Source organism: Euleptes europaea, chromosome 11 (genome assembly GCF_029931775.1).
Source record: "Euleptes europaea isolate rEulEur1 chromosome 11, rEulEur1.hap1, whole genome shotgun sequence".
NCBI classification, from domain to species: domain Eukaryota; kingdom Metazoa; phylum Chordata; class Lepidosauria; order Squamata; family Sphaerodactylidae; genus Euleptes; species Euleptes europaea.
The window spans coordinates 28,734,787-28,762,743 of NC_079322.1; the positions used below are offsets into that span (position 1 = coordinate 28,734,787).

The following is a 27,957-nucleotide window of genomic DNA, read 5'->3' on the forward strand; positions in this document are numbered from 1 at the left end:
AATTGTTGCTGGTGTAATCTGCAGGACTCTTCAAAGTGCTTTGTGGAAGCTGCAGCAGTTCTTGAAGTTTTCCTAAATCCAGCTGCTAACGGTCATGCAGCAGTTAATGCATTTCCCCTCTTTGTTCTGTTCATGATCAAGGTTACTAATGCAGCCAGGGGGATACACATAGTGGATGCTGCCACAAGCAACCCAATCACTGCTAGAGCACCACTAGGATAATCCTTTGTAACCAGTTGACCCTGCAAAAGACAGTTATCCAGAATGTAACACTATACATTGTTTTCATGCAGAGAAATAACATTTGCTGCTTTTATGAACAACTTTTTTCCTTGCCCTTGTCTTAATATACTTATTTCTGAGCCACCTGCACTTCTTTCAATGAGGACATCTAATCTCTGCTACTTCATTGCAGAAACATTTAAATGAGCTTTCCACATCATCCAGTCTTATATTTTATTTAGAAAATGTATATGCTGCCATTCCAGAAACTGCTCAGGGTGGCACGCAGCCAAGTGATACCATCAAGTCAATAAAGACCTGCTAGGACATAAAAGCAACCTAAACAGTGCCACGTAAAATAACAATAGTCCTTGAGTTTGGACCAGACCATAAAACACCTACCATGATGGATTCAATTAGTTAAATAAACATTATTTGGCCTGGTTTCAAAGGAAGGTATGTGCCAAGTGAGTCTCAAGGGGGAGGGCAGACTGAAAAAGCCTTGCCTCTCTTCACCACCCAGCTCTCCAGAGTGCAGAGACCCCATCTGGAAAAGAGGTTCTTGTAGGACTGCAAATTCTGGTGGGGTCCAAAGTTACTGAGCAAGTTTTGAGTAGTGCTCACTGCCTTCTATAAGATGCAGTGTAGAGCACACCTGATAATCAGTTATGAGCACTTTAGTCTGCTTCACTACTAACCCATTAACAGCTCAGGATGCTAGAGAGTTTGAGGGGCATATCTAAATTTCTACATACTGTCCTTTCTGCCCCCCCCCCAAAAGAAACCTCTCCAATGCAATATAGAGAAGGAGAAGTAAAATATTACTATGGGGTTAAAAGAGCAGATCCTGTTCTCTGCCTCAGATCATCAATCGGCTTCATAACACCATTGCACTGTAGCACTTGCCTGCTGAGATCCAGAGCCAAGTGATCACGCAAACAGCACTGGAGGAGGAATGGAAATATCCCAATTTTTGTTCTTTTCTGTCATTCTTTGCATGCCCCTAGCTTAATATAGAGTTAACAAACAGCCATTATGCCCTTATATAATGTAGTTTTCTAATATTGCCTCTAATGTAGCAAAAGCCCTTGGGAAGTCTTAAATATTAAAAGCTGCATCTTTACAGTGTGCAACCTAAGAAGTTTACTGCACCATTTTGTTCTCAAAATTTACTAGCACTGATTTCCGTGCTTTTCCCTAGCTGGTAAATTCCAGCCTACTGCTGGTTAGCTTTTCCTAACAGCTGTGAGTAAAATACCTCTGTTGCATCCCACGCTTGGTATCTCAGGGTCCCTGAGCTGATGTAGTCTGTGATGTAAAATATAAATAGGCTTACAATCAGCACAGGACTAACAAAAGCCCACATTATCTTCCAGTACCAACTTGGTTTATGGCCTGTCATCACGTGAAGATCTTCTCCAAATCTATCAAAGAAAAGAGAACACATTTTGTGGGGTTTTGCATCCCCGTGGGGAAGAAAGGTGAGGTATAAAAAAAATTGAGCAGTGCTATTTTCTCGTTCTGGGTGAAGGTCACCTTGAACTTGCGGGTATTACTATCACATGCCCAGGGAGGCAGGACTAAAGGATTTTTTCATCCACTTCCTGTCCCCTGGGTGGGAGATCCAGTTTCCGTCCTGCCTTAATCAGGGTGGCAGCTTCGTTTGTGAACTCCGACTTTGAACTAGCCTTCTTCTCTACTTGTCCGTCTGTTTATAACCCCTGTCTAATATCTGAGTGAGTCGCCTTTCCTCCTGTTTTCCACGCTCAGCGGTTCCATCCGCAAGAATTCCCTCCCCGAATTTTTTCCTCAGCTTCTACCTTTCTACTTGTTGCTCCCCACTTCTCCCGCGGGGCAAGATGGTGGACGCCAAAAGGGATTCCGATTCGGACCTCCTCTCTGAGGAGGACAGTGACCCTGCCCTCGTCGCTTCGACAGGGCGGAGGCAAAGGGAGCGTTCTGCCGGCCGCAGCTCCGACGCAGTATCTCAGGGCGCGGAAGGCCCGTCAGCGCCCAAAAAGACGCATTCAGCTGAACCGTCCCAAAATGGCGCGAAACGCGGAGAGCGGCGCGGTTCGTTTATTCCGACAGGGGACGCCCCTCTGGAAGGCTCCCCTACTATTCAAGAGGCTGCGCAAGGGGGTAATGTATCGAATTCCGAGACTGAGGCGCCACTCACTCGGCGGGAAATGGTCGAGTTATTTAATGGGGTCTTAGACAGACAAGCCCAAATGATGATGGCCCTTAAGGATTCCTTAACCCCAATCATTCAGGGCGCGGATTCGAATCCCACACCTAAACCACTCCAATGTCCACAGCGGGAAAGGGAGGGCCAATCTAATCCTCAATGGCACACTAAAGAGGCGCTTAAAGCCCCTCCCCCCCACAAGACCTCCAGACCCTGGAGGACGCCTCTTCAGTAAATTCTGAAACCAAAGGTAGAAAGGAAGGGGAGTTTAACTCCGATGAGGACACCCCTGTCCTATTAGAAGAGCAACACCCCCGCTTGTTCGCAGCGGAGGACTTTCAAGGGTTATTAAGTAAGGCCCCGCTGGCTCTAGACCTCAATGAGGACCCAGCTCCGGCAACTGATTCTGCATCTAAAACCAGGAAAAAGGGAGCTACAGAATTTTTTCCTAGCACTAAACCCCGGGTTTGGGAGATTCCATTCCCTGAATTCTTTGAAAACCAGGTTCAAACTGAACTGGATAAGCCCCCCATGTCTAACAGGCAATTCTCTGCCAATACAAGGAGATTATACACCATGGACCTCAGGCCATGTGTCTCTTCCAACTCCCTCTAATCGATGCCCCCAGTGGTGACTGTTGATTCCCCAGATCTTCCATCAGAGGATGGAATGGGGGCAATTAGAGACCCACAGGACAGAAAAATGGAGATTCTCTCCAAGACAAAACCAACAGTTCTCTAACAACAAGGGTGACAAATTTTCCAAAAGCACCAAGCAGTGACGCCAGGTCACAACCGGTGGGAGGGGGGGCAGCTTTTGCAGTTCCACCAACAGTGGAAAAGGACCTATACGGATGTGTGGGTTCAACAGGTGATTTCTTCGGGATACCTCATCGAATTCACAGCCCTCCCGAAGGACACATTTGTGAATTCCCCAAAATCCTTTCACAAAGAAAAGCATCAGAGGACAATGGAGGCCATAACACACTTGCTTCAAATTCAAGCAATAGAGCCAGTTCCCCACCCCGAGATTGGCAACGGGGTATATTCAATTTTCTTTATTGTCCCAAAGAAAAATGGGGACTGGAGGGCTATTTGGACTTAAAACATCTGAACAAAAGGGTCAAGTACAGGAAGTTTTGCATGAAGACCCTCCGTTCCATCATAGAGGCCCTTCAGGTGGATCCAACATCCTTGGATCTGAAGGAGGCATACCTCCATGTACCAATACATATAGCCCACAGGAGGTTCCTCGGGTTTTGTTATGCCAAAAAACATTACCAATTCTGAGCCCTCCCCTTTGGTCTGGCTTCTGCTCCCCGCGTCTTCAGCAAGATACTGGTGGCACTGGTTCGACAAGAGGGGATAACAGTTTTTCCATATCTGGATGACATTTTAATTTGTGCCAAATCGAGGGAGGAATCTCTCTATCACACGTCCAGAATAGTTCAGATTCTTTCAGGCCACGGGTTCCTCGTCAACCTAGAAAAGAGTCAGATGTCCCCAACCGGGAGATTGGAACACCTGAGAGTCATTATAGATACTCACAGAAATCTGATTTGCCTTCCCCAAGACAAAATATCCAAAATTCAATCGATGACTCAAATTGTAATCAAATCCAACCAAGGCAGGATTATGAACTGAATAAGCCCCCCCTGGCTAACAGGCAATTCTCCGCCAATACAAGGAGATTATACACCATGGACCTCATCTAAAGGGCAAAAGATGTCCAGCGGCGTGGTAAGGCAGTGTATTACAGAGGCTTACACAGCCAGCAAGGTTCCACCACCTTCTGGCATCACTGCCCATTCGGTACGCAGCGCAGCCACTTCCGCTGCCTTTGCTAAGCAGGCCTCATTAGATGAGATCTGTAGGGCGGCCACATGGTCGTCAGCGTCTACATTTATAAGACATTACAAGATCGATACCATGGCCTCGGCGGACGCAGCCTTCGGCAGAAGGGTTCTGCAGCACGTCTTAGATTGATCTTGGTCCCTCCCAAATAGTTAGCTCTTGGATATCCTGCGAGTTCAAGATGACCTTCACCCAGAACGAGAACGGAGCCTTGTTTACTCACCGTGAAGGCTCCTTCTGTTCTGGGTTGAAGGTCATCTTGCCTGCCCAAATAGCACAAGAATAACAACAACAGTATATAGCCAAGACCTGCACAGAACTTTATTCAAGAATTACAGTGTTGAGACTTTCAACATAGGAACGTATTACAAATTACATATGATGTCCGCCATCTTATCCTGTTCCAATTGTCTTTTATGCTATCTATTGTTCTTTATTGTTAATTGTTCATTGGAGTTCATGTAATGTTTATATTTCATATAGTGTGTGTCACCTGGTGGCCTTTGCACCTAACTGTCTCCTTAGCTCGGCGAGTCCAAAAACTGGATCTCCCGCCCAAGGGACAGGAAGTGGATGAAAAAATCCTTTAGTCCTGCCTCCCTGGGCACGTGATAGTAATACCCGCAAGTTCAAGATGACCTTCAACCCAGAACAGAAGGAGCCTTCACGGTGAGTAAACAAGGCTCCGTTCTTTAAATGGTTCCGTTCCCATTCCTGATCAAAACAAAGTGATAAGTATATTGCAAAAAGTGAAATTCTGCACTTTTTTGAAAAAACAAAAGGAATACTAGGAATTTTTAGCTTCCTAACGTTTGAGGTGTATAAATAGCAGATGCATCAAAAGAGATTCCGGATACAAATGCAACAGAATAGTGCTTAGAATAATAGTACAATGATGTGCTCTTACCTTCTTAGCCCATAAACATAACAAACAGCAATCGTTTCCACTAATACAATGAGCAGCAAGGACAGAGTTGCTGCATAATCATTGAAGATATCAAACCAATAGCTGCCGGCCTCTAGGGTGAACACAAGGCCAATGATGCAGTTGACAAAACACACACCGCCTGTGAGAGTAAAACAAGCGATTGGCGTCTCAGAGGGAAGAAAAGTACTATGCTCAAAATACTTTTAAAAAAATATCCATTCTTATTCATACTGCAGATACACATTCTGCTTGTGGAAGCAATGAGTGTTCAAATGCTTGGACTGATTGATGCCATCGTAATGTATGAGTGCTTCAGCAGTTAGAGTTGTTAACATTACATTGACGCCCGGCATCTCTTTCAAAAGTGGAAGGAGACACACAGAAAAGGGAATATTTGGGAACTGTGGAAGATGCTGATGTCAAGTGATATGACTGATGTTTGCCAAGTGCAAGAGGGAGGGGCTGCGGCTCAGTGGTAGAGCATCTGCTTGGTATGCAGAAGGTCCCAGGTTCAATCCCCGGCATCTCCAGTTAAAGGGACTAGGCAAGTAGGTGATGTGAAAGACCTCTGCCTGAGAACCTGGAGAGCCACTGCCGGTCTGAGCAGACAATAGTGACTTTGATGGACCAAGGGTCTGATTCAATATAAGGCAGCTTCATGTGTTCAAGAGACCCATAGGGGGAGCAGCTTCCCCATTCTTGAAGAGGACATGTCTGGACGTGCCACTGTGGTCGTGTGTGCAAGTAGGGTGCTCCACGTGTGGCGGTGTTCTCCTTCAACACTCCCTTACAGGAGCAAAAGTATCAATTTCTATCTGGTCACCTAGCTGACTTTCACTGTTCTGGGTATGTTTAGGAAGTGACTGGCTTACCTGCGATCACCTCCTTGGGCAAATGGGTGGAAAGGAATTCGCTGTCCGTCAAAGGCGTGAGGATGGCTGCGGTGTTCCCTAGCATGCTGCCTATCCCCAGCGTCAGCAGCATGGTGAAATAGAGCACCGAATACAGCTGTGAGACCTCCATGTTCTTTATTGCTTCTGAATAGACTATGAATGCCAGTCCAGTCCCTTGGACTGCCTGCCCACGAGGAAAGAAGACCAAACAAGCAAAATTACGGACAGTGCATTGCCATGCCCAAAACAACAGTGTGTGTTTGGGGGGGGAGAGATACCTGCCCACAGGCTGTCTGCTGCTTTTATTATTGTGGGTTACAACTCTAGCCGAGAAATTTGCAACCAGGGCAGGATTTAGGTTTGATGAGGCCCTAAGCTATTGAAGGTAATGGGGCCCTTTATATGTCCAGCTGTCCTTTGTCAACAACAAATTGACGCTGTTTTTTGTGTTGAATATATGCTATATGGTAATTTATGCAGAATGTAGGCACCCTATATATAGAAATGAGCAAACCAGTTATATTTTAGGGAGCAAGCTAGCAGGCGGGGCCCATTACTTACATCATAGGAGCCTACACAACGCAAAACACTGCTGCTGTATGCAGGTTTTATTTTATTTGGTTTTTTATCTTATATTTTGGAAATGTACATCCAGTTTTTTTTCCCTTTAAATTTTTTTGGGGGGCCCACTCTCCTAAGCTAAAGCTTGTTAGCTTATACGTAAATCCGGCACTGTTTGCAACACACTTGCCTATCAGTAATTAGTATTCTCCTCTTCAGAATAGATCTGATTTGCATTGCAAATACATAGCGCTCTTTTCCCTTGTCAAGCTCTCAGGCCAACTCACATGTCAGCCTCTTTCCACATGAATGATACAATGCAGGGGCAACAAACCTGACTGAAATAAATGGGGGGTTGAGCATTTAATGTGCACCTTTCTAAAGGGCACTAACTTCTGCTGGATTGTGCCTAATACTTTGCATGTGCATTGCAGCAGGCTCTCCTACACACACCAAGACACTGTGATAAGTAAATAAACTTGCATAACCACATGTGAATGGTTGATGCTAACAAAAAAAAATCTCTGCAGTCCAAACCTACCGTACAGTAGTAGCTTTAAGAATACTTCCATATATCATAAATCTGGTCTGAGGTTGCATTTTCATAGAAAGCGTCCTTAGTTAAAAGTGTGAGTTACAGAAAAGTTAAATGGCAGATACTCCATATTAATTCAGAGCATGTGCCCCCAACTGCAACTGGTTTCCATTTTAACAACTAGAAAATAAAGCTTTACTCTGTTCAAACAGTGTAATTTTTTTTAAAGCTCACTGTATTTAATTCAGCTTCCAAGCTGCAGTTCCTTATCTGTGGAAACAGTTCTGTATATTCACTGGGATGAGCAGACGCTAGATAACTTTTCATATCTTCAAGGTTTGCTGCTGTTAATGATCCTTCTTCCAGTTCGAAAACATTTGTAAGAAGCAAGATCACCCTGTCAACAGAGTTAAGTTGGACACTATCTAAGAAAGCAAGAGGCAATGTTTTCATAAAGTAGTTTTTGTACCACAAAATGATTTGATGACTTCTAAAAAAAATTAAAAATAAATCACAAACAAATTAAAATTGAGAAGTAGATCAGTGTCTAACTTGGCCCCCAAACGATCAGAAAATAACCATTCATCTATTTTTGGTCTTTGTGTGTGGCAAAATCATCCTTAGTTAAATTTTAGAGTTAATGTACTCAATAATCCAATAAATAAATTAAAAAAGAGCCCTCATACTGGGCTGACGTGGCATACATTTGTAATGTCTGAAAGCATCCACAAGGATTGGAACTAGTTCCGAATGCATCATTATTATTGTAATGCTTTGATTCGGGAAAGTGGGGTTCTCCTCTTGAAAGGAGGAGAACTTGGATGCCTTTCCATCATCTCATGCCAAGGCTCCAAATTAGATGGTGGGAATCCATGCCTCCCCCCACCCACCCCCCAGTGGTTTTGCTTATGTCGCCATCTTGCTGTTAAAACAAATAGGCTGATCGCAATACCTTTTCAGTTGCAGATGAAAAGCAGGGAATTGAAACAAAAAGCCAATCTTACTTGCTTATGCAGTTCTCGTAATTGTAGGTTGCCTTAAAACCATAAATAGAGAAAGTCACAATGCTGGCAAAGATTGAGGTGCTGCTGTTGATTAAGGAGACAATGATGGCATGCCGCTCACAGTTGTTGTCTGGCTTGTTGTAGCTGGCAAAAGCGATTAGGCTTCCAAAGCCAAGCCCAAGGGAGAAGAAGATCTGCGTTGCTGCATTAATCCACGTCTTGGGGTTTGCTAGTTGCTCCAGCTGTAAGGCCCCCCAGAAACGAGAGTGGTGTTATTATACAGTCTGATTGATCTTCTCAATATGCCTGTAGGTCAGATCATTGCAATTCCTATTTTATGGATGTGGAATAGAGAATGAGCAACATGGACATGGCCAGCTTTCCCTATCTGGTAAAATCCACTACTTTTAGGGTTGCCAGCTCTGAGGTGGGAAACACCTGGAGATTTTGGGGGCGGAGCCTGAGGAGGGTGGGGTTTGGAGTCGGGAGAGAGTCCAATTGCCAAAGCAGCCATTTTCTCCAGTTGAACTGATCTCTATCGGCTGCAGATCAGTTGTAATAGCAGGAGATTTCCAGCCACCACCTGGAGGTTGGCAACCCTAACTACTTTGGTAGTGGTGTATTTACAGCCTGATCCTATGCACATTTACTTGGATGTAAATACCACTGAGTCTAGTGGGTCTCATTCCCAAGCAAGTATGAGCTAGAACTGCAACCTTAGTACCAATAAAATCAAGGTCCCTCTTCATCACCGGCTGGAGGTTTTTGGGGTGGAGTCTGAGGAGGGCGGGGTTTGGGGAGGAGAGGAACTTCAATGCCATAAAGTCCAATTGCCAAAGTGGTCATTTTCTCCAGGTGAACGGGTCTCTATTGGCTGGAGATCAGTTGTAATAGCGGGAGATGTCCAGCTAGTACCTGGAGGTTAAGCAATCAAAAATCAACACCTCTGCACCATTACCTAAGGTTAGAAAATTAGTACAGGAACAGGCTGATAACTGTGTAATGACAAAAGTATATTGAATGTAACAACGTGCTACCAAGCCAATTGCATATATACAACAAAGTATTTCTCAATTCTGAGTGTATAACAACGTGCTAACAAGCCAATTGCATATGTACAACAAAGTATTTCTCAGTCCTGGTACAGTAACAATCAATCCGAGGTCGATGTCTTCAAGTGAAGAAGGGTAGAAAGGGATAAGATCGTTTCAATTCTTCCTCAGTCCCGTTTATATATTGATGTCAAAATGTACTCATTTCAATGTCAGCTTCTGTAGCTTCAAAAATTTCCATAGACTTTTAAGCATCACCCTTTTAGGGACAAAATAGCAACCATGTGTATTTTTTAGCTTATCTATTCCAACATCAGGTTATCCATTGAAACAAGGTTGCACAGACAAATTTACAGTTTCCACGTTCCCAAATGGGATACAAGTTGTAGATAAGTTAAAAAATACACATGGTTGCTATTTTGTCCCTAAAAGGGTGATGCTTAAAAGTCTGTGGAAATTTTTGAAGCTACAAAAGCTTAAATTGAAATGAATACATTTTGACATCAATATATAAACGGGACTGAGGAAGAATTGAAACGATCGTATCCCTTTCTACCCTTCTTCACTTGAAGACATCGACCTCGGATTGATTGTTACTGTACCAGGACTGAGAAATACTTTGTTGTACATATGCAATCGGCTTGTTAGCACGTTGTTATACACTCGGAATTAAGAAATACTTTGTTGTATATATGCAATTGGCTTGGTAGCATGTTGTTACATTCAATATACTTTTGTCATTACACATTGTTATCAGCCTGTTCAAGTACCTGGAGGTTGGCAACCCTTAGCCAGTCCCAGATGTCTCAGTATTGTGGGCAAGCACCTGGATCTGTAACTCTTCATTCCACCTCAACAGTAAATTCCTCCTTCCATTTAGGTCTCAGCAACCTTCTGCTTCTGGGTTTGACATTCAATAATATTCCCTATAACTGAGCTCAGTAGATCCTGTTGCAATTAATGGAAGATGCCCAATAACTATTGTTAATCTGATTTCTGGTTTTATGACAGGTCTGAATGTCTCCAAGGAGAAGTTCTGTGTCAAACCACTGCAATGTAAGAACCTCTATGTATATAAATTCTTTCCAGGGGGTTATATTTCAAAGTGTTGTGCAAAATTAAAGTAACACCAGGTTAAAATATTTGAATGTTAATACAGCAGATCCCATATATTTAGCTCATAGAATTTTTAAAATGTGTTGCAGGCCTTCTGACCTTGTGTTGGCAACCAGGGCATTAATGTGCCAAATTCAATTGTTTTGATCCAGAACCCTGTATATGCTCCGCATGTACGCATGGAGCTCTGGTGCATTTCTACTGCTCCATTTCGCTTCTGTAGAAAATGCAGTTCTTTTCTCACATTGAAGTGAGTGGATGAGAGACCTCCATGTGTACATACATCAGCACAACACTAGATGGTGTAAAGATGCAGGGAAGAGAAAACTGGGTTTAGTGCTTTCAGATTATTTAGTCGTTTGCTGTCTTATTTTCTTTTTCCAGTTGGGTTCTATTTATATGAATGGTAGGTTTTCTGGCTCTTTCATAGGCCAGTATGAGAAACACACATTGATGAAAGGTATGTTTCAATTTCGATTAAAGGTTTTTCGACAGCATTTGTCAAGCAAACGTTAGCATGTGTACCTTTGGTGTAAACATGTACATCAGTCCATTTGCTGCTCCATGGAGTGTCAGGCCTCTGATTAAGTATATAATGAGGACCACGTAGGGCAAAGAAGCCGTCACATACACGACCTGTGAAAGAATCACTGATGAGCTACACATTAGTTGCACACCACCATATAAGTTTAATATGCATTTTAAATTTTGAGCAACTGTTCTGCTATGGGGGTGGATTTTGGTTTTGAGGAACCTGTGTGTGTTCATGCTCCAACTCTGGGGTGAGAGCCAGCATGGTGTAGTGGTTAAGAGTGGTGGTTTGGAGCAGTGGACTCTGATCTGGAGAACCGGGTTTGATTCCCTACTCCACATGAGTGGCGGAGGCTAATCTGGTGAACTGGATTTGTTTCCCCACTCCTACACATGAAGCCAGCTGGGTGACATTGGGCGAGTCACACTCTCTCAACCCGGCCTACGTCACAGGGTGTCTGTTGTGGGGAGGGAAGGGAAGGTGATTGTAAGCCGGTTTGATTCTGCCTTAAGTGGTAGAGAAAGTCAGCAAATAAAAACCAACTCTTCTTCTTCAACTCAGACCTCTTTTGCTGTCAGAAAACCATTCTTTCCCATGTAATATTTTGAGCCCATGAGGTACATATAGATATCATGGTTTTCTAACTGCTCTAATATTGTATCACTGCTGAAGTAATATTTGGGAGGCAAAATCGTCACATGTCAGATTCACCTGTGAAAGCATATGTCCTAAAAACCATATTTCAAATTTTTGAACGTTCACTAAATATTGAGTTGGTTTATTAGTGCATTGTTAATCCCTCTCTTCCTTCAAGGTGTTCAGGGTAGTGACCACTGTCCTCTCAGTTCTACTCACCATAGTAGAGAGATCCAGGTATGCTCAGGTGAGCACATCAATCTGTTTACATGCAGGGTTTTCCTTATGTTACACTGAAAGAAACTCATCTGCACATGCAGTCCTTGGTATGTACGTGTCAAAGATAGGGGGTTCCCGACCCACTACATCCTTGCAAAGATTATTTTATTCCCCTGTCCCCAAACCTGGAACACTGGAATAAATCTCCTTCTGATAGCTTGACCTAAACCGGGTTGGAATTTCACACACACAGGAGAACACACCAATAAAAGCAACAGGCTTTATTTGAAAAGACTAAAGAAAAGGTTCAGGCTTGAGCATAAGACAAAGCAAGTGCAATAAAATAATAAAATCTAACTTCCTAACATACACTTACATATGTGAAGGCTAACTTTATAGGAAACTGGACCACTGACCCCCTGAACAGTATAAGCCAATCAAGAATGTGGACCAAAAGATGATTCTCGAAGGGGAGCAAGATTTCCCCCCTCTGATCTGACATCACTGAGAGCAGTTAAGTCAAATCGCTCTGAAATACAAAGGTGAGATCTCCAGCTCTTTATCTTATCTTGGGAACAGCAGAAGAGTTTGTAAGTGTTTGATATGGAAATCTCCCTGTGTTATTCTGTAACACTTGGATGACACATGAGGAAACAGGCTATTGCTTTACATTTATGACATGGCCAAATGCTGATGTTTATAATCTGTCAGGTTGGTTGCTACAGAGGTGACCATTTCTCTTGACAGAGTGTACATATTAGGGCTCTCTGCTTAAATTAATGGAACCCTCTTGTGAGTGAAGGTATGCTGCCTTATGCATTAGTTTTGTCATAATAAGGTTTAAAATAAATAAGGAATTAAAACATAATAAGGAGCCCCATAGCGCAGAGTGGTAACCTGCAGTGCTGCAAAGCTGTGTTCACAACCTGAGTTCGATCCCGACAGAAGTCAGTTTCAGGTAGCCGGCTCAAGTTTGACTCAGCCTTCCATCCTTCTGAGGTCAGTAAAATGAATACCCAGCTTGCTGGGAGAAAAGGGAAGATGACTGGGGAAGGCAATAGCAAACCACCCCTTAAACACAGTCTGCCTAGTAAACATGATGATGTGACGTTACTAGGGTTGCCAGCTCTGGGTTGGGAAATACCTGGAGATTTTTGGGGCGGAGCCTGAGGAGGGTGGGGTTTGGGAAGGGGAGGGGCTTCAATGTCATAGAGTTGGATTGCCAAAGCAGACATTTTCTCCAAGTGAACTGATCTCTATTGGCTGGAGATCAGTTGTAATAGCAGGAGATCTCCAGCCACCACCTGGTGTTTGAGAACCCTAGACATCACCCCATAGGTCAGGAATGACCCGGTGCTTGCACAGGGGACTGCCTACCTTTACCTTTTAAAATAATCATCAGATCAGGGTGTCTGCATTTTTTACTCCGACAACAACAAAATGGTGTTTCTTTGGCAGAGGAGAATTAAACCCAAACTGATTTTAATTCACTTAATGTATGCTAGAGCTGATTACTTCAAGTCCTAATAATAGTTTAAATCGATCACAATACTCTTCTCACCTTGCCTGTGGACTCTGTTCCTCTGAGGATGCACAAATAGACCATAAGCCATGCCAGGATAAGGCAAACTGCTTGCTCCCATTGGATGCTCCCATTTTCCTCAATGGATGGAGAAATATTCAGGGTTTTCCTGTACCAAAAGTACTGAGTGGATGATGCCTTCTCACACTCCTCCAGGTAATTAGTGTGGTTAATATTCAGGGGACAAGTTGCCCATGGCAAAGGATCCTTGGGATGAAAAGCAAATATGAACTCTCATTTTCCCTTAAGTTCCTTTACTTAGGTTAGTGCTCATGCAAAGAGTGACAGGTGAATTCAGATGAAATGCAGCGTCCCACAGTAACATATGGTGATTTGGGGAGTGAACCATAAATCCTTCTCTGCTCATTGAACAATCTTCCTGCATTGAAATCTGTGAAGTCAAGGCTATCTGCAAATCTGCAGTGCTTATAATTCAATTTAGACAGTTAGTTTTATTGTTACGGTCATAGACCAGCACCTTTCAATTTAGATAAAATAGCTTCATTCCTAGACTAATTTATGATGACGTGAGACTATGCAAACTTTTGAGTTGGCTGCCCTCTTAAGTGGGCAGGAGGAAATGGAAATACCTCACAGCAATATACAGACCTCACAGCAATATACATATTAAATCAAATATATCTAGCTCTTTCAAGGTCTAATCACAAATCTCTACCTCTTCAAACAGAGATGGTATGATATGTTAAACAGATTTTGACCACAGTACTCTATTGATCAACAAAGTGTACAATAATTGTCAAAGGCTTTCACTGTCAGAGTTCATCGGTTCTTGTAGGTTATCCGGGCTGTGAGACGGTGGTCTTGGTATTTTCTTTCCTGACGTTTCGCCAGCAGCTGTGGCAGGCATCTTCAGAGGAGTAACACTGAAGTAAGACTTTGCAGGACAATGACTCAACTCAAACCCAACCCCCTTCTGACTATATATTACTCTTCCTACACACTTGACACTGAGAGAGACTGTCCTTCAGTGTAACTCCTCTGAAGATGCCTGCCACAGCTGCTGGCGAAACGTCAGGAAAGAAAATACCAAGACCACGGTCACACAGCCCGGATAACCTACAAGAACCGATATACAATAATTGTTTGAAAAGTTAGGAGTTTTGTGATTAGCTCTCTACTTCCCCTTAATCATTTGCCTGATAAAGAGTTATGCGTAGTCTGGAAGCTTACACTGCTTTACACCATTAGAAAGGAGTTCAAGCAAAGCTGTTGAGGAATGGATGCAGCAGCAAACTGCACTCTTTCATTTGTAATCTTTGCATTCACAGTACCTAGGGTTGCCAACTCCAGATTGGGAAATTCGTAGCGATAGGAGGGTGGAGCCTGGGGAGGGCAGAGTTTGGGGAAGGGAGGGTCCTTAGTGGGATATAATGCCATAGAATCCACCCTCCAAAGCAGCCATTTCCTCCAGGAGAACTGATCTCTGTTGTCTGGAGATGAGTTGTAACGCTGGGACATCTCCAGGCCCCAAATAGAGATTGGCAACCCTGACAAGACCCATAACTAAGACAAACCACAGCAGGAGTAATTTTACAAGACTGATCCGGGTTGTACTGAAAGTTCTGCTAATTCTCACACTCTTATGAGTCTTTCCATAGACAAACGTCCTCTAAACCCAGGGAGACGAGATGAGTTGCATTTAGTCCCTGAGTTTATGAAAAGCATTTCTAGAATACAGAACTAACTGAAAAACAAAATCTACATAGGTGCAGATGTTTTCTAGGTAGGTGCTGATGATGAGGGTTGGGTGGAGGATGGGGTCACGCACAGTGCCCGCACCACAAGTTAACAAGTTGCTCATTAGGTTGTATATTGCTAGTGCTGTTGTATATTACCTCATGCTCAAGTGCCATTATGCAATTTAAACACCTCGAGAACATTGTAAAGGGCAGTCCTTATCAACAAAACCCAGTGAGTGGCTCTACGGAAAAATTTTTATAGCTAATTTGAAAATACTTTTATTTCATCATTATCCTGAAAGAGATTAGAAACGTTTTTGCAAGGATACTTCCTTATTTAAATATATATAAAACTTGCTTTTTGACTTAGGGCCACAAAGTGGCTCATGGTAATTAAAAATAGAATACATAAAATCCAAAATGTTGTATGCCAATATTCTATACTAAACATATAATTGGTGTTATTTCCAACAAACTTTAGCTAAACATTTTGGAGAAGGTTTGCTGGCTGCTTTGCACCAAGAGGGGCTAGAAACTTGCTTTTTAATAAAAATGAAGGATGTGATTATCCGAATTCGGCATCTGCTAACATATTCTAGTACAATCATTGGATCACAACATTTGTATTTAAAATGATCACAGTACAAACATTCATATTTTAATTTTGAGAAGCTGCTGACTTCAATTTGTGCAAACTTCATGGTTCAAAAAGCACCAAAGTTCTTGGAAGTTCCCTCCCTTGAAGATCTCTTCAGAAGAACTTATCTGTGTATTTCCTGATTGTCACTAAACCAAGCTAGCTGCATGTGGGACAATTCTGTCTTGCATGTAGCTGCTTATTGGCATTCCATTCATCTATATACTTTTTAATCACTCAAAGGAGAACCGTTTAACTCCCGACTAACATCTAATAGCTCTGAAAATATTGCGGCAAAGGGGACAGAGCAGAGTCTGAGACCCAGTGGTAGAACATCTGCTTTTCATGCAGAAAGTCCCAGGTTCAATCCACAGCATGTCCCAGTAAAAGGATCAAGTAGCAGGTGATATGAAAGACCTCTGCCTCAGACCCGGAAAAGCTACTAACCCCGTTCACAAGTTTCATTGAACGCACAATCTGTGTACAGTGTACATTGGAGATTTTATTTATATGTGTTGAATAATTCTCATGTAACATTTAATGTATGAACAGCTGAATGTGTTATTTTAAACCCCACATTTATCCAGGTACCGGTCTCCAGTTTTATTTGTAAAGCGCACTCAATCTTTCTTACAAACGGAGCCAGTGTGGTGTAGTGGTTAAGAGCGGCGGACTCTAATCTGGTGAACCGGGTTTGTTTCCCCACTCCTCCACCTGAAGCCTGCTGGATGACCTTGGCTAGTCACAGTTCTCTGAACTCTCTCAGCCCCACCCACCTCACAAGGTGTCTGTTGTGGGGAGAAGAAGGGAAGGTGGTTTGAGACTCCTTAAAGGTAGAGAAAATTGGGGTATAAAAACAAGCTCTTTCTTCTTGTTGTACATGCACCCACTAGGGTTGCCAGCTCTGGGTTGGGAAATGCCTGGAGATTTGGGGGATAGAGCCTGAGGGGGTGGGGTTTGGGGAGGGGAGAAGAAGAGAGGGACTTCAGTGAGGCATAATGCCATGGAGTCCACCTTCCAAAGCAATCATTTTCTCCAGGTTAACCTATTGAGGATTAGATAGCGAGCTTCGTTACATGTCAGACAGACAAGGGTTAAATTGTTTGTATTGATGCTGACCAGTCCTAGAGGTCCTAACATAACAAACAAGCAGCATTTCTGGCAAATACTCTCTTTACTCGTTCATAGGCAATATTCAGATATAGAAATATAAGTTATAGCGTCTTACATGTGAAAATATAATGAGGCAACTGGATGTATGATAGTATGAACACATGAAGCTGCCTTATACTGAATCAGATCCTTGATCTGTCTTGGTCAGTACTGTCTACTCTGCCTGGCACCAGATCTCCAGTGTCTCAGGTTGAGCATTTCACATCACGTTTTTAACTGGAGATGCTGGGGTTGAACCTGGCACCTTCCACATACAAAATTCTACCACTGAGCCATTTTTGTGGCTCTTTTTATACTGAAGGTTCTCCAGGCGTCTATGATGGACGAAGGCAGATATATTTGCTGCACTGTTCAGAATCCCAATCTCGATCTTGGATGGAAGGAAGATAGTTGTGGGCACTTTATAGATAGTATTCTATTTCTCACCTGGAACGAATGGAAGAGGTACCAGAAAGCCCAAGCATTTATGACATTGTAGTACATAGAGAGGAAAAAGGACACAACAACGCTGGCAATTCCTGAAAATACAAAGAGGTAAAGTCATGAACACTGGGCTTGACCTGCAATTGTATCATCTCTCAGAACAAACTACTAGTTGTTTATTTTATATACTGCTTGTGTAAGACTCCAAGCATTTTATCACATTGTTCTCCTCTCCTCCACTTTATCTTCACAACAACCCTGTGAAATAGGTTATAGGTCATACTGAGGGTATGATGGGCCCAAGGTCACTTGACAAGTTCTCATGGCAGAGAAGGGATTCAGACTTGGCTCTACCAGGTCCTAGTCCAACACTCTAGCCACCACTCCATGCCTGCTTGCCCATACCTACTTCTCCATACTCATGGATCAGCAGCTAAAGTCTGGTCCTACATGGCCTCTTTTACTGAAGTTACAACAGTGAGGGTGGAGAGTTATTTTTTTATGGCTGTGGAACTCACTACCCTGTTCAGTATGCCAGGCTCCATTCCTGTATGCTTTTCATAAGGAGAAGAAGAGTTGGTTTTTATATGCCGACTTTCTCTACCACTTAAGGAAGAATCAAACCGGTTTACCATCACCTTCCCTTCCCCTCCCCACAACAGACACCCTGTGAGGTAGGTGAGGCTAAGAGAGCTCTGAGAAAGCTGCGACTAGCCCAAGTCGGTTCACCGGATTAGCATCCACTGCTCGTGTAGAGGAGTGGGGAATCCGTTCTCCAAATTAGAGTCCTCCACTCCAGACCACCGCTCTTAACCTCTACATCACACTGGCTTTTAACCACAAGTCAAAGCATATTTCAGCAGGTTTTAAATAGTGTTTTGGCTGAGTGTGTGTCTAAAGGGGTGCAAAAGGAAGCAATCTATAGCCAAAGAAAGGGTTTCTACATTCTACACGTTCTAGTTTCTAAACTGAAAAGAAGAAAAACCCCAAGAAGCAGCCTGAAGAAGACTGAGTATGCTCCAAGAAGCATAGAATACAGAGTGCAGCTGTCATTTCAAAAGAGAGGAGGAGTGATTCTAAGAGCTAGTAAATTAACCTGCCCAAAAGAGGTCATGGGATCCTACATAGACAGATATGGGCCAGGGGAAAGTTTCCCTAAACAAGTCGCTAGTTTGTCTTGTGTTGATAATTGGACTGGAAATATGCAGAAAATGGTCACAGCAATCTGAAGATGAGTTGTTTTGTTTCCCCCCTGAATGTTAGTTTGAAGTAGATAATGGATAGGGTTGCCGAGTCCCTCTTTGCCACCAGCGGGAGGTTTTTGGGGTGGAGCCTGAGGAGGGCGGGGTTTGGGGAGGGGAGGGACTTCGATGACATAGAGTCCAATTGCCAAAGCGGCCATTTCCTCCAGGTGAACTGATGTCTATTGGCTGGAGATCAGTTGTAATAGCAGGAGATCTCCAGCTAGTACCTGGAAGTCGGCAACCCTACTAATGGACAATCACAAAGCTCAGTCCTGACAAGATGGAGTTGTTCCTAGTGGGTGTTCCTAGGTTGGATAAGGCACTAGGAATGCCTCTTTTGAACAGGGTCACAATTCCCCACAAACAGAATCAGATTAATTATTTGGAAGTGCTTTGAATCCAGGTCTTTCAGAAGGTCAAGAAGAGACAGTGGCCAAGGATATGCCCTATCATCCAACTATGCTCTCTCCCTATACCACAAGGACCTGTCCTTTGTGGTGCCATAAACTCCACCCTCCAAAGGTGCTATTTCCTTCAGGTAAATCTATGGAGATCATTTTTAATTCTGGGAGAACTCCAGACCCCATCTGGAGGCTGGTATCCCTAGAGGATAGGAAGACACCTTCTGCACAGGGTCAACAGGGTCTTTTGATGATCTGGGAAAGGCTGAGCCATTCCTCAGGGACTCAAGAAGAATTCTACAGGGACCAGGTGACCAGGAAAATAAGACAAATGAGAACTCACCAACACCACAGAGGTAAGGGCTTATTGCTTTCCATGCCCCGATGCTTCCTTGACGCATGCGCTGGCCCACTGCCAACTCCAAGTATAACAAGGGCATCCCTTCCACAATTAACATAATAAGATAAGGCACTAGGAATCCACCTGCAAGAGAAGCAAAGGAACACATTTAGCAAACTGTTGGATTTGCGGTGCAATTCTATGCAGAGTTATGCCAGTCTAAGCCCAAGGAAATCAATAGATTTAGTCTGGAGTAATTCTGCATAGCATCACACTCCTAGACATTTATTTTTTTATTAGCCATTTAAAAGTTAGGTTTAAAGAAATAAAGATAGCGCACACACCAATGCTGTAACACACGCAGATCTGGGTGAACAAACAGGTAGTCGTGGGTATTTAAGCGAGACATGCATAAGAAATCTGAGACATTCTGATAGAGGCCTCCCTTTCTTTCATTACTCAGCTATAACCACTCTGCACTGACTGGCTAAATAAAGTGTGAAACTTGGGACCAAGTCTCTGCTGATTAAACTCCTTTCCAAAATCTTGAGATGGGTGCTTGAGAGAAAGAGGGAGCTATGTGGGCAGCCCCTCCCCAATTTCCTTTTAACACCAATTCCATTTTACCTTTGGAGCCCCGTGGCACAGAGTGTTAAGCTGCAGTACTGCAGTCCAAACTCTGCTCACGACCTGAGTTCGGCCCCGAAAGAAGTTGGTTTCAGGTAGCCGGCTCAAGGTTGACTCAGCCTTCCATCCTTCCGAGGTCGGTAAAATGAGTACCCAGCTTGCTGGGGGTAAAGGGAAGATGACTGGGGAAGGCACTGGCAAACTACCCTGCAAACAAAGTCTGCCTTGGAAACGTGGGGATGTGACATCACCCCATGGGTCAGGAATGACCAGGTGCTTGCACAGGGGACCTTTACCTTTTTAATTTAAATGAAGGAATACATAGTCAAATAGTCTACTGTCCATTCTCACCAGAGCAACATACCCTGCAGCATAGCATATTGATGCAGATGTCTTGCTAATGTATGTATGTATGTATGTATGTATGTATGTATGTATGTGTTTGTTTATTTATTTATTTATTTATTTAAAATATTTATATTTCCCTTGAGGAAGCTTACAATTCCATTTTTTAAAATTAAATACCATAAAATTCCTTTGCTCCCTACCCAAGAAATGCCTTCTGCTTAAACCACCTTTAAAGCACTTACAAGTAAAACTGCATCACTGCATCTTCCCAATCCTTTGAAAGATGTTGCCCCTTCAGCTCTTCAGAGAGCTTGTTCTACAAGAGGGGAATCATTAGAGAGAAGGAATGGGCCAAGTGAGTCTCTTCAAGCATGGGAACACCTAGAAGGCAGCAATCCTTCCAGCTGGTGCTGAGGACAGTGTTGCCAACCTCCAGGTGGTGGTTGGAGATCTCCCGCTATTATGACTGATCTCCAGGTGACAGACAATTAAGAGACCAGAAGAATGCTTTGAACTCACTTTCTTGGCTTGGTGCCTCAACACAGCTAGTGAAGGAGGGAAGAGGAAACCTCCTTGAGAAAGAGAATGTGATTAAGGAGAGTCTTTCACACAGTTTGGACTGAGCAGCTGTTAAACAATAACTAATTGTCACAAAAAGCATTAAAAGATAACCAAGAGAAGAGGGAAAACATCAAGAGTCCCAGGCCACTTGAAAGACAGGACTTGGAAGCCAGGGTGGAATGCCCTGTTACATGAAGTTCTGTGCTTCTTTTTGGTTGAACACAGCTGCTGGAGTAGCAACTTAAAAGGGGAGACCACTCTACGGCAGGGCAGACTGGCTATTTAACTAAGAGGGAAAGTTCCTTGGTGGACTGCTGCCCTGAGGGGCTACTGCCAGCCGGAAGCAAGCTCTAAGGGTTCTGCCAGAGCTGTAGGGGCCCAGTCAGTTCAGATCTGGCCAGAGGCACAACAATGGTTGTTGGCTTACTGCAGGCAGAGGTGCAGGAGTAGGGTTGCCAACCTCCAGGTGGTTAGCTAGAGAAGGTAAACACCAATACTATAGGGCAAGGCTGTATAAAGTAATAGTATGAGGCTCTCAATGCTTATCAAAATGCTATATAATTCTTGTTACAAACGTGGTGAATACGTACAGATGTCCAAAGTTATACAATTCTATACAGTGTGACAACTAAGACAATACAAAACATAAAGACAGAGAAACGAAGTAGTTATATCTCTTTGCTACAATAGTATCAAAATGAATTATATTTCAGTTCAGTTAATAACTTTTTCTTTTCTTTTATAAATTTTGTTTCAATCATCAACTTCTTCAAGAGAACATGGAAGGAAGCATATTGAAAAAAATGGAAACGCTGTCCGGATGAACAATCGCACTTTCACCACCAAAGGCAGCTTCTTCAGCCAATAGCTTCACATATATTGTTGTTCCTTATTTGCAATCAATTAAGATATAGAATTATTCAGTGGTTCAGGTTCTCAGTGCTCCCGGCTGGCTGCTAATCTGTTTGTTGCTGTTCGTGACATTGGGTTTTGTTGATAAGGACTGCCCTTTATGTTTTGTATTGTCTTTTGTATTGTCCCACTGTATAGAATTGTATAACTTTGGACACTCTGTACGTATTCACCACATGTTTGTAACAAGTATAATATAGCATTTTGATAAGCATTGAGAGCCTCATACTATTACTTTATACAACCTCCAGGTGGTAGCTGGAGATCTCCTGCTATTACATCTGATCTCCAGGCAAAAGCGATCAGTTCCCATGGAGAAAATGACCACTTTGGCAATTATACTCTATGGCATTGAAGTTCCTCCCCTTTCCAAACCCTGCCTTCCTCAGTTTCCACCCCCAAAATCTCCAGGTATTTCCCAACCTGGAGCTGGCAACTCTATGGAAGAGCCAGTGGGTGAACTGACACCCCTTACTGGAGCCAAGTCTGAACTAAGCCCCCCCCCCCTTCAGTGCTGGCTCAGAGCACTATAAGGAGTACTCAGCTTAGTTTGTCCCAGCATGATGTAGTGGTTAAGAGCGGTGGACTCTAATCTGGAGAACCGGGTTCGATTCCTCACTCCTCCACATGAAGCCTGCTGAGTGACCTTGAGCTAGTCATAGTTCTCTCCAAACTCTCTCGGACCCACCTACCTCACAAGAGGTCTGTTGTGGGGAGAGGAAGGGAAGGTGATTGTAAGCCAGTTTGAGACTCCCTTTAAGGTAGAGAAAATTGGAGGATAAAAACCAACTATTCTTCTTCGTTCTCTCAAGTTACATCTGATTTATAGAAACCCCTGGTGGAGTGTTCAAGGCAAGAGATGTTTGGAGGTGGTTTGCCTTTGCCTGTCTCCACATCACTACTCTCGTGTTGCTTAGAGGTTGTCCATCCAAATGCTAACCTTAGCTTCTGAGTTCTGACAAGATAAGGCTAGCCTGGGGCTATCCAGGTCAGGGCAGCTTGTCCCTAGGTCACTTTAATTTCCCAGTCTGCCCTGGGAAGGGATAGGGGCTGTTTAATTATGCCCCTCCAGCTGTTTTCTTGCCCAAAATTATCACCCCAAAACTGCTTTTATCCTCACTGGGAAAACCTTAGACTTGGTTTCATTGTGAGTCTGGTGATACAAAAGAACTTACCTGTGTGACTCTGAACTTGCCCACTGTCTTACTTAAACAGCACCCCCACCTCTGCAAAGTAGCTGAGTGTGACTAGCATGCCGGCTTTGGCTACAGGCCTTTGGCATCTTGATAGATGTCCTCCATTTTATCCTCACAACTGTATGAGTGTGTGTGACTGGCCCAAGGTCCCCAAGCAAACTTAAATGTCAGAGTGGGAATCTGAACCTGGGTCTTCAAGTCCAACACTTTAACCACTACACCACAAGACATTTTTTTCTCATGACTGTTGGCAACTTAACATGCTCATTAAGCATGCCTATCCACTTAGCAAGAGCCAACATGGTGTAGTGGTTAAAGTGTTGGACTAGGATCTGGGAAACCCAGATTCAAAACCCCACTCTGCCATGGAAACTTGCTGGGTGACCTTGGGCCAGTCACACACTCTCAACCTTGGCCCAGGCAAATATGTGGATGGGAGACATCCAAGGAAAATCAGAGGCATGACTAGGGTTGTCAGCCTCCAGGGGCATGACTGGGGTTACAACTGATCTCAGATGACAGAGATCAGTTCCCCTGGAGAAAATGGCTGCTCTGGAGGGTGGACTCTGTGGTATTGTACCCTGCTGAGGTCCCTCCCCTCCCCAAAACCCGCCCTCCCCAGGCTCCACCTCCAAAATCTCTAGGTATTTCCCTACCCAGAGCTGGCAACCCTTGGTGTGACGTGGAGGAAGGCACTGGCAAACCATCTCTGAATGTGGTTTGGATCTAGGGTTGCCAGGTCCCTCTCTGCAACTGGCGGGAGGTTTTTGGGGAGGGGAGGGACTTCACCCTGAGGAGGGTGGGGTTTGGGGAGGGGAAGGACTTCAACACCATAGAGTCCAATTGCCAAAGCAGCCATTTTCTCCAGGGGAACTGATCTCTATCAGCTGGAGATCAGTTGCAATAGCAGGAGATCTCCAGCTAGTACTTGGAGGTTGGCAACCCTATTTGGATCTGATGAGGAGAAAAGTTATTTTTCTAATTTGGGTCTGTGGTTAAAAATCAATGTTCGCTTGAATATATGATGAAACTTGTGGAGTCTTTTTGACTCCACAGAATCACAGGCAGAATAAGCAAGGAAGTCTTGTTTAGAGACTTAGGTTGCTGTATCGGTTAAGATCAGCAGGTTTATGATGAAATAACTCTGTTCCTCAGAGAACTGTTCAAAAACTAAATTTTACTTACTTTGTTATGTTCATGTAGTTAAGTTGAACTTACAGAAACTTTTCTTACACTTTACAGGCAGATATAATAATGTCTGAACCGACTGAAACATATATTCTTAACAGAGAGTGAGAGGCTGACAGATTAAGAGCTTAATCAACCAACCTGACTGATACAGAATCCGAACTGTCAAGAATTCTCCCAGCCCTCCCTCCAACAGAAACAATGTTCTTATGCAAGGATGTCAAATCCCAACAGGATCAAGATGATTCACTGTGGAACTCACAGGTTGTGTCTGGATTCCCCACCCTGCCTTTTTGTAACATGTGATTTGCAGGTTCCTAGGGTTGCCAGCTCTGGGTTGGGAAGTACGTACTGGGGAGTCCACCCTCCAAAGCAGCCATTTTCTCCAGAGGAACTGATCTCAATTTCCTCACAGTGGGACTGAGATTAATCCTCAAGTCATATGAGGCAAAAGCATAGAGCCACAGAGGTCTATTGCTAAAGTGAACCTAAAGTGATCTGAGAACATCTTACAAAAGGCTATTTCAGTAACAACTGCCAGTTTAACCAAAGAATTTACACAGGCTAATGGCATTTGGTTGAAAACCCACAAACTGTAATGCTTGTTATAGGGTTGCCAGGTCCCGTCCCCCACCCCGGCCACTGGCAGGGGGATGGAGGGGTAGGGTTGGCAGATCCAGGTTTGGAAACTCCTGGAGTTTCGGGTTTGAGCCTGGGGAGGACTGAGCCCTCAGTGGGGTACAATGCCATAGAGTTCATCCTCCAAAGCATCTGTTTTCTCCAGGGGAACTCATCTCTGTAATCTGGAGATGAACGGTAATTCCAGGGGATCTCCAGGTCCCACCTGTAGGCTGACATCTCTAGCTTGTTATCTGACACCCTTGCACACTTTCAGGTCTATTTTATGCAACAATAACAACATCCTACGCACACATTCAAGTCTGTTTTACTCTGTTAATTCATTGGGCAGCTTTGATGGTACAGGCTTGTACTTCTTGTGGTGCAGGGAAGCTCACTGGAATGGACCCGTAGGGTCGGGATCCCTCAGCAGGATAGAAAAGGAATCTGCCAGATTGGTCCTCTTAAGAGATCAGGTTTGGCCAAAGCAGTTGACTGAGGCTCAAAGAGGGAAGTCTAGGTGATGAACAGTGAATCTTAAATAGAGCTATACCCTTTTATGTCCACTGAAACCAGTGATCTTAGAAGGGTGTAATTAATGTTTACCAAAGGACTGGATAGCTTGATGAGATCTTTTCTTCCCAGCTCTTTCCCTGACGACAGTTTTGATCTGAGGCCATGAAGTTAGTGATTAGGAGGAAGTCAGGTATGCCAAATCAGCTACATTCTGCTAGGAGTACCTTGGGGGATACCTCAAAAGAGGGAAGCATAAACATGATTTAGCAACAATGACACCTCAGGAGAACTGTGAATATAACAGCAGAACTCAATACATCAGGAGCCCCCAACCTTTTGGAGCCTGTGGGCACCTATGGAATTCAGACACTGGGTGGGGGGCACCCCCCCCAAATGACTACTGCAGGAAGCAGAGCCAACCACAAAATACTAGGGAATGAGGTGATGCAGAACTCTCATAGTACCTCTTCAACACTTAAGGCAGAAGTTGTGTTTAACAGGATGCCTTTTAATTTGCACAGGTAATCAGAAACCCTGCTAGGCCCAAGCCCCACCTGGCCCTGCTAGGGTTGCCAACCTCCAGGTGGTGGCTGGATATCTCCTGGGAGAAAATGGCCACTTTAGAAGGTGGACTGTATGGTGTTATACCCCACTGAAGTCCCTCCCTCCCCAAACCCCACCCTCCTCAGGCTCCATCCCCAAAATCTCCAGGTATTTTCCAGGCCAGAGCTGGCAACCCTAGGCCCTGACCACTTTCTAACAACGCTGGGCAGGCGCCAGAAAAGTCATAATGGTGCCCACCGGCACCATATAGGGGACCCCAGCACTACTTGATCACATCATGAGGTGAGGGAAATGTTGCTATGAAGGATACCCTTTTTGAGAGCATCTCTGTGTTGCACAGAGTGTAACGCTCAAGAAAACTTTCTTCTGCTACTAGCCTCTGAGTTTGACTTTGCAATCACCTCTGAGAGACCCGCTGACTACACTGAAAACAATGCTTTTGTGTGCGTGTGGAGCATTTCCCAGTTTTCTTTTTAGAGCAGGCCAAAATATTTATGTAAATATCTATTATTTGGTATTTAATCTGCAGCATTAACATTCTTTGCAGTGGGGACTGTTTAGCACAGGCAATGAAAGCAATCTGCACAGTAACTGATGCAGAGAAGGTGAAGCGAATGCTCAGCCATAATCCGTTTTATTCAGGGAATTATTTTATTGCCTCCTGGCCGGGCCTTTATTAACAGCCTCTTTGTTTAGCAGTTAGGTAACTTCTTCCAGGCCAAAGGGGTTCTCAAGGTCCTAGCAGCCGTGCCATTGCAGTGGTTAGGGTTGCCAGGTCCCTCTTTGCCATCGGCAGGAGGATTTGGGGGCGGAGCCTGAGGAGGGCAGGGTTTGGGGAGGGGAGAGACTTCAATGCCATAGAGTCCAATTGCTACAGCAGCCATTTCCTCCAGGTGAACTGATCTCTATTGGCTGGAGATAAGTTGTAATAGCAAGAGATCTCCAGCTACTACCTGGAGGTTGGCAACCCTAGCAGTGGTACCTTTTACCAACAAAAGCCCTTGAGAGACTAAGGTCTTTTATGCATGGCTGTTTCACTCGCCATCACACCAGTCATTCTCTCTCAGCCCAACGTATTTCACAAAACTGTTGTGAGCGTAAAATTGAGGAGAAAATAATATTCCCTGCTCTGAGCTCCTCGAAGGAATAGTGGGATAAAAAATGATAAATAGAAACACAGACCTCATTCTGGGTCTTTTCTGGTGAAGTGCGAGCCAGATGGGAGGAAAAGCAGCATGGTGAAGCCTGATTTCATCAGCTGCTGGAAGCCAAGCAGGGTCAGTACTTGTATGGAAGACCACTGAGAAGGACTTTGCAGAGGAAGGCAATGGCAAAACCACCTCTGCTTCTCATTTGCCTTGTTGGGTTTGTTGTTAGTCAGTTGTGAATTGATAGCACATAAATGCGCACATACAAGCCAGATGCATTGAAGACAACAAAATCAATATTTCAAGACTCCAAAGCAGCTTCACATGTGCTGAATTAGGTGTTTATGCACAGTTTCTATAGGGTGTTATTTTCATTGCTTTGGTTAGTGTAACAGAAATGCATTAATTACAGTTGTTTGCATGACTCTGATTACTTTTGTTAGTTTAAATAAGAAATTATCGTGCCTCTATTTAGTAGTTTTTGAATCCTGTATTTCTATACCACTACAAGAGACTGAATTGGTTTATAGTACACTGCAGCTTTTTGCTGAACATTCTCCCTCCGTACAGAGTGCGAGAAGTTGTCAGAAAAACAGCTTGCTTTGAAAAAACAGAAAAGATCGAATCCTGTCCACAAGCTGACAGTCTAACTGGAAATTCATCAAGAGAAGGAGAAACGCGTCAAACAGGGAAATGGGCAGCGTATTGAGACTAGGATCCTCTGCATTTTTCTTGCCTCTACAAAATATGAAAGCAACTGTTCTTTTCTCAAGAGAAGGAAGTCTATCGAGCACCCAGCACTATTGTGAAAAAGACAAACCAGCCTTTTAAAAAAATAAAGGGCGATACCTTCTTGTTCTGTGTCCAGAGGCAGTCAAGAAACTCGAACTGCACTTACCTCCTCCATACATCTGACATAAATAGGGAAACCTCCATACATTCCCCAGTCCCACTGCATAAGAAATGCAGGCAAACACAAACTGGAAAGAGTTGTCCCATAATGGCCTGGCTTTCTCCATTTCCACTGGTTGAAGTGCAGA

The 27,957-nt window shown here is 43.8% G+C and overlaps 1 protein-coding gene across 4 annotated transcripts; it reads right to left on the bottom strand.

Annotated features, from left to right (window-relative positions):
• Window positions 1–92: 92 nt before the first annotated feature.
• On the bottom strand, window positions 93–27,945 carry SLC6A20 (solute carrier family 6 member 20). 4 transcript variants are annotated; one of them, XM_056857944.1, is made up of 12 exons: window positions 27,816–27,936; window positions 19,243–19,383; window positions 17,258–17,349; window positions 13,301–13,528; window positions 10,878–10,988; window positions 8,546–8,568; window positions 8,185–8,436; window positions 7,415–7,577; window positions 6,064–6,268; window positions 5,171–5,330; window positions 1,481–1,646; window positions 93–242 (listed from the first exon to the last, which is right to left on the bottom strand). In XM_056857944.1, exons 1-12 carry the CDS (start codon window positions 27,934–27,936, stop codon window positions 93–95), a joined length of 1,812 nt encoding a protein of 603 aa, XP_056713922.1. The 4 variants fall into 4 exon arrangements, with proteins under 4 accessions (XP_056713922.1, XP_056713925.1, XP_056713924.1 ...); XM_056857947.1 differs by lacking the exon at window positions 8,546–8,568 and having other exon boundaries at window positions 8,185–8,426; window positions 27,816–27,945; XM_056857946.1 differs by lacking the exons at window positions 8,546–8,568; window positions 19,243–19,383 and having other exon boundaries at window positions 8,185–8,426.
• Window positions 27,946–27,957: the final 12 nt, after the last annotated feature.